This window comes from Solanum dulcamara, chromosome 4 (assembly GCF_947179165.1).
Source record: "Solanum dulcamara chromosome 4, daSolDulc1.2, whole genome shotgun sequence".
Classification (NCBI taxonomy): domain Eukaryota; kingdom Viridiplantae; phylum Streptophyta; class Magnoliopsida; order Solanales; family Solanaceae; genus Solanum; species Solanum dulcamara.
This window is the reverse complement of record NC_077240.1, coordinates 19,271,785-19,279,036: the sequence shown is the minus strand read 5'-3', so window position 1 is coordinate 19,279,036 and position 7,252 is coordinate 19,271,785. Positions and strand designations below refer to the sequence as shown.

The 7,252-nt window shown below is 34.7% G+C and overlaps 1 protein-coding gene across 1 annotated transcript; it reads right to left on the bottom strand.

Moving 5' to 3' along the window:
• Positions 1–779: 779 nt before the first annotated feature.
• LOC129886798 (probable dolichyl pyrophosphate Glc1Man9GlcNAc2 alpha-1,3-glucosyltransferase) lies at positions 780–5,385 on the bottom strand. Its single transcript, XM_055961652.1, has 4 exons — positions 4,501–5,385; positions 3,534–3,740; positions 3,062–3,299; positions 780–1,465 (listed from the first exon to the last, which is right to left on the bottom strand). Exons 1-4 carry the CDS (start codon positions 5,368–5,370, stop codon positions 1,101–1,103), a joined length of 1,680 nt encoding a protein of 559 aa, XP_055817627.1. The 5' UTR covers positions 5,371–5,385; the 3' UTR covers positions 780–1,100.
• Between the last annotated feature and the right edge of the window lie 1,867 nt (positions 5,386–7,252).

The window sequence follows — 7,252 nt, the reverse complement described above, 5'->3', positions numbered from 1 at the left end:
AAATGGAATTCCTTCTTCGTTTCCAACTCCAAAATGTGGAAAATTCCAGATTTTAGATAATCGTTCGATGTTATAGTCTTGCCGCGAACACGAATGATTTAGCAATCTTTCTCGTAATCGACGGCTGCGATTTTGATTTCGAGCTCGAGTTGAACTTTAGAATTGTCCTTCTTGTTCGTATAATCTGAAGAAAATTGAATTTTGCGAGTTGTGGGAGCGAAAATGACGTCGCCATTGGTGATGAGATTGAACAAAATCCATAAATCATCTGATTTTTCTGAGATAATTGTGATTGTGCCGGGTTGATTTTGAACTATTTTTTCACCTGAAAGCTTCATTGTATTTGAATAATTTGTGAAAATATTGTTAGGTTTTTCAATTTGCGTGTTTTTTTTTTTTTTGTTTGTTATTATGCATGTGTTTAGTTGTTACCTTTACCTTTTAATTATGGGGTTTGAATTGTTCATAGTTGTCCTTTTTTGTTTCAAATTATGATTCCTCTTTTCTTACCGTTTTCTAATAAAACAAGTTTTCCTTTTTCCAGTCCAGTTCCACAAAAGTTACAAGAAGGAAAAGGTTTCACTCCTTTTTCTGCTTCCTTTATTTGGTATGTTCCCTAATTTAAACCTTGATTCAACTGCAAAATTATTTTTAAACAAGACAGTACTTGTTTTATATATTTCTTACTTCTAACCGTATAGAATTTTCAACTAGTACAAAAATTCAACACAACTTCCTGCAAATCTTTAAAGAAAAGAAATGAACATTAACAATTATGATACAAGTGAATAACAAAGCTATTGGCATCTAATAAACTGTGGTATCAGATTGAAGTTTCTGAAAACTGTTTACAAAAGATACTACAAAAGCCGATCTAGAATTAGCATTTTAGCTACAACATGTATCCAATGGAACACTCTGCTTTGATAACTTATCTTTTGAGCCGAGGGTCTAACTGAAACAGCCTCCCTATCCACAAAGGTAAGGGGGTAAGGTCTGCACTTGTGGGATTACACTGGGTATGTTGTTGTTGTAGCTACATGTATCGAGTTCTATCTTATATATAAGCAGCAGCTGGTAGCATTTGAAAGCTACCTGTGTTAATGTAACTTGATAATCTGCCTCAATTGCCAGATCCAAGAGTACATCATTCCGAATGCACAGTATATGCTGATCATCATAAGAGGCAAGAAAGGAAGCCTCTCAGCAAAGAGGATAGCATGAACAAGTTGTCCATATATCTCAACGGCCACGAGACCTAGCAAGTATAATTTGCCAAACCATCCAATGATGAACCTCGTTTTGTCATATCTTGTCTGTTCAGTTTCAGCTGTTCTCTTATTAGTTGTTGTAAATTGAGAGGAGAATCCAATCCACATCAGTGTAGCATGTAAAAGCAGTAAGAGAACCTTAATTGGATATTCTTGGGCTTCAAATAATAGCGGGAAAAGAGAATAGCAGGACACTGCATGCACAGCAGGGTTTATGTGTTAGTCTCCGGAAACATAAGTTACAGAGCGGTAAAAGACCAGAAAAAGAGGGAGAAGAAGATGAAGCAGCAGCACAACAGCAATAGTAACCACGAAAAAGGCAAATGAAGAAAGTCAGGACTGTAATGTTGATAGATGTCCTATTACATCTGCAAAGATTTCAAGAGCTAGCTAAATAAGAGTTTTACTTACTGAGCATTTGTATTAATACATTCTAACTGATGGAGCAATACTAAAACTAATGTGTTTTTCATATACCAATGGTGATTGGAGTTTTGATCTGAGATACAAAAGATTCAGAGAAAGCAACGAGCTTCCTAAATCTTCTATCTAGTGCCTGCAACCCCCCCACCCCACCCCAAACACCAAAAAAAAGGAAAAGGAAAGGATAAAACTTAAAGCTGCTTATTTCGGGCAACCTCGTGCAAATAAAACTCACAGCTATAATTCCTACAACATAATAGTGACATCAAAATGGAGGATCGAAATGTTGTTAATAATAGGATAGAAGCATGTATCTTTTGATGAAGAGAAAGAAACAGGTATCAACCTGGTCTTAAGATCGTTTAATGTGATTCTACTTGCTCGAGGATTAGATTCCATAGTTGAGGACCATTTGCCAATAGTGTTTTATCCAACAAAGACTACTTGTCTGTAGTGGCCGATTTAATTGCACTGCAGAATAGAAGAATTTGTTGAATCCTCTCCCAAGTTCTAGTCCAAGCATATTAACTTAAGAAACTCTCATATTAACTTTTGCTTTAATAAACCTTTATTTTATCCAAATAGTTATAGGTCTCTCTATAACTTCTCAAAAAAGAGCACTCACACCAGAAAATAGGAAAAGGATTTCTGCACGAAATCAATCTTAAACATCAAGGATGTCAGCAAAGTAATGGAGGCTTGATAAAAGTCATACCAAATTGGGTTTTAAGCAGACATATACAAATCAGGTACGCCACAATCTGCCTTAATACCAAATCCTTGTACATTTTCTTATTCTTTTTTTATTAATCCACGAGGTAGTGGTAAGGTCTATGTACACTCTACCCTCCCCAGACCCCACTTAGTGGGATTTCATTGGGTATGTTGTTGTATTAAACCAAATCCATGAACATTTTCCTGTGGAATTTGATTGTGAAGGTATCACTGATTCATCATGTTAAAGATAAACTACAGTGCCAGCATTTTTGAAAAATATGTTTTGACCAATTGGAATATCATGATGCTTTATGTGATTTAATGTCGACATTTATAGTAGAATGGTGCTTGAAAGCAACACTTCCATCTGAAAGAACTCTAAATTTTTGTATGGTCATGTAAAATGAGCCTTTTCACAGTAAAAATAAAATATAAAAATAAAAGAAACACCAATTAAGGAACAACTTCTAGAACGTGGTAGCAAACAGAAGAGTGACTGAACTAATACAGAAAGATATAAATATGAATTTATCTGCAAATTGAGATGGTAAAAGACTATCACATAGATCATGTTGTGATACAAATTCAGGACTTCCAGATGACTTTGAGAGGTCAATCACCGTGAACAAGTGAGTAAAAAAGAGAATTACCTATGGACAAATAGAAATAGTGTTTTGCATTTTCCACACTTTTCAAGGCAATGATGGCAAGAAGAATCACAAAGTGAAGTGAAGCTTTCTCATGGACATGCCAGCCAAACATAAAGCCGCATGTATAAGCATAGGCTATCCATCTAGTAATCATCCTTGGTTGGGGATTTCTCCAAGCCTTTATAAGACATGGAGCAATAGCAAGCAAGACAATACTGAAGGTAATAATGGGGGTGACCTGCAATATATAAGTCTGTGTAAGTAGTTTAAAAAAATACAATAAGTATGTGTAAGCATGGGCTGTTCACAAGTCCTCTTAAGCAATATTATTTGGTGAAAAGGTAACTCTTTTACCAGGTGTTTTTAATTTGTAAATTCCTAATTAGGATTTAGTAAACAAAGTTATTGTCAACAGACAAAACACACACACACACATCATATGTTGGATGATGAGATGAATGGGTATGCTTACTCTAGGTAACACAGCAAAAGGAGAGGAGTCCCCAACTAGTCCACCAGTGAATGAAGCTGTCGGTGCTTGGACATTGAACCCCATTTTTACAAGCAAAAATGCTAACACTTTATCGAGAATTATATAGAATACCCAGAAATTTGGAGCCCAGTAAGCATGACAGAGTCCCCTACCAAATGGAAACATTCGATGGAACACTTGCTGTATCTGCAACAGGGTTGAAAACAGTTGGCAATTTGTCAGGAAATGATGGTATAGGACATATGAAACGAAAATCCTACCTAGTCATACCATTCAATAAACAGAAACAACCACTTTGATCAGCAGAAGTTAAATTTGAAACAAAGTTATCTAATCACAGCATGTTTCAAGCATAACAAAACAGTAAGACTTAAGGAAGTACATTTAAGCAAACAATGTCATGTTTGTACAATCTTGTAACTAGCTAGATGCAACTCATAACATTGGATTAAGTTTTATTACTATAGTATATTTACGAGCCTAAAAGTCTGATTGGAGCAACATGGTTTGTGAGGATTCATAGCTAGCTTTTTTCTGATAAGGTCAGATATATTAATAGAGTGCCAAGAACGCTGCAAACAGCAAAACAAGAGATTACAGCATTACTGTTGTAATTATACCCCCAAGAATCCAACTAGGTTGAGATTGAAGAGGAGTTGTTGTTCTAAGAGCCTAAGTGACATCTCATTACTAGACATATTGGTGAAAATATTCATGGATAAACTTATAGAAGACAATATATCCATGCATAAACCTAACAGAAAATAATATATCCATGCATTCTTGAAATGAATTAAATCTTTGTGCCCGTGAAAACAAGACAATAGAACACCAGTAAATAACATCTAGTTCTAGATGTGATCCAAATAGGGAACTAACTAGAGAATCAACTCACGCAGAGAACTAAAGATCAGAACTTTCAAATGCAGAATAGAGCAAAATTTACCAGTCCATGATACAGAAAAGGCCCATAAGCAGCAGCAAAAACAGCCACAACTGCACTCCCCATAATAACCAATCTCCCAAACCCCCTAATCAACCCACCCCTGCAATAATGCCTCAACAAATAAACAAAATAAACAGGAGCAGCAACAGCAAACAAATGCTTAAAACACAACAAAACTGCAAAAACAAAACCACCTAGCAAATCCTTCCCTTCCTCCAAAGCTGAAAGAGAAATAAAAAGAATCCCCAAAAGAAACCCATTATACTGAAAATGCAAATGGTCCACAATCATCAACCCAGGCGACAAAATAACCAAAACCCAGATCAAAACTCTTTCTTTGTACCCCAAATTCCGTGTTAATCTATAAATACCAAAAACCAACACAAAATCAGATACTATAACAGTAAGTCTTTGAAAAAGAATTGTGGGTTGTGATTTGTAATTGAGACCATGATGGAGATGGACCATGATGGGGTCCACAAGGGAGGCAAAGAAAGATAGAAAATGCTCGAAATGCGCAAAGAATGGTGGGTAATCCAGGGTCCATGGGCTTGTTTCATCAGAATACCACTGAGAAAGAGGAAGGGAATGAGTTATAGAAAGCCAATTACGGTGGACTTCGAAATCCGTGCTGTGGTAAGCTGGGATTAGAAGGAGCTTGATGCATGTGGCTACCAGGAAAACCCATATGATCTCTGTGATGGGTCTGTTGGGTTCGGGTTTTGGGATTGGAGTTTGATCGGAGTGGTGTTTGTGGTGGTTCTTTGGGGGTTTCATGGATTTAGGCCGACGGCTAAGTGGTGTTTGGGGTTGAGATTTGAGCGGAGGGGAGACTGAAGAAGAAGGTGACATGTCAGCAAAACACGTCATGGATTGTCCAGGTCAGCATCTTGCTGGCTTTGTTGGGTTGGGCTGGGTTATACTTGTTTGGGCCCAACTCTTTCAATTGATAATTTTGGGTCCAACCCATTAACTCTCTAATTTCAAGTTTGGATGAATTGACCATTTACAATCCCGATGAAGAATTTTAGGGACAATGTAATGGGGCCGGACGATAATTTGGATGAAATGAAGCCCTGCCGCTCAAGCGGGATCAGATCGGAAATAAAAATTTATATAAATCAAAATACTCTTATATATCTACACCTAATTTGCTCAACATAAGTTGAGAGAATTTTTGCCTCGTTCAACATAAAATGTGTAGCAATTAAATTACTTAATATTTGTCATATTTTTTATAGTGAAAGTTATGCCTTTTAAGATATATTTTGTCATATTTAGAGAAAAAAAATTGATCCCAAATGTGGGATAGAGGAGTGTATGTGTGGGTTCGTGTGTCGTCTTGTTTGTTTTTTTTTTCTTTTGAAGAAATACATTATGCATTGAAGTCACGTACATCAGCCAGATATAACTTGCACTATCCCAACTCTTGGGGGATTGGTTGCTTTTTTGTAATGTGGAGCAGCTGGAGGAAAGTGACCATTTGTTGCTGTTTTATTGGGTGAGATACACATCTTTAATTAATATTTTTACTAATTTAATATCTATTATATATAATAATAATAATTTAAAATCTTGAATCCTTATCTTATATGAGTGGCATTTGATGTCAACATAATAGAGTCATTAATACCAAAAAACATATCTTCTTACCAGCTAATATATTTTCCATCATGGGAAAATATAATTAGGTCAAAATAATTCTACAAGTGCTGCACTAATATTCTATTGATGATTAATTAAGTTCATGGATGATGTCTTCCTTAATTAATACTTACATCTCTCTTAAGATGGCATTGATATTGTTAAGAGCAAAAAAAGTGGCAGGTTAATTAGGTGTGACTACTAGAATTAAATCCAACTGATTGTTCTATCAGAAGTAGAAGCTCTCGACCTTTAATATATTCTCTTAATCACAAATTAAAATGTGCTTTTAATAGTTTTTATTTTGATTGGTGTACAATTCTTGTGAATCGTTGTTAACATCTTCTTGATTTGAAAAAAGTGCATATTTAAGTCCTAAGCTACCTCGAGACTTATCTAAAGAAAAATAAGGTGGGAATGACTTCATCTCTCATTTTCACTGTATTTGACTAATAAAGTACCTTAAACACTCTCCTAATTACAAAAACTGGTTTTTCAAATCAGAATTGTTATATCCACATTCTATGGTTGAAAGTCTTTCCAAGGCATAATTAAGGGTTTTATTTTTGGGGTGGGGGAGCTAGCAAAAACGGAGAATGTAGACATTTTTGTTCTTCATAATCAATACTAAAATCCAAAATGGAATGAATGATAATGTTTGGAACAGATCATATACATCCTTGTAGGATAATAGTACTTTATATATATATATATATATATATATAAAAGAAAAACAATCTTATGCAAAATACTTTTTCTCTTGCTAAAGAAAAAATACTTGGCATCACACCACAACAAATAAAAGATTGAGCGGCAATTATTTACAAGTAATATATAATTATTGTTATATTATTTATAATCAGCAATTTAAATAAATGACACTAAAAATTTTAGCTATTCTGAATGTAATGACATTAACTCAATTACCTCTTAATATTTTTACGACAACTAAAAAGAATCTATTACCACTAAACTCAACATTGAAATTTAAATTTTACTTACTTGTTTATCTTGTTATTTCATTATTGTGTTGCATTTCACCTAAACATATTAATTTATTTTATTTAGTCATTTCAATTCGCGATTTCACGCATTCATAAACCACATT

Bases quoted from the DNA above. Each gene is read 5' to 3' on its own strand.
- LOC129886798 (XM_055961652.1), bottom strand. From the start codon at position 5,370: ATGACGTGTTTTGCTGACATGTCACCTTCTTCTTCAGTCTCCCCTCCG. The intron at 3,741-4,500 runs GTAAATTTTGCT...ACCCTGTTGCAG, and splicing joins CTTTTCTGTATCATGGACTG to ATACAGCAAGTGTTCCATCG. The intron at 1,466-3,061 runs GTAATTCTCTTT...CTGTGCATGCAG, and splicing joins CTATTTCTATTTGTCCATAG to TGTCCTGCTATTCTCTTTTC.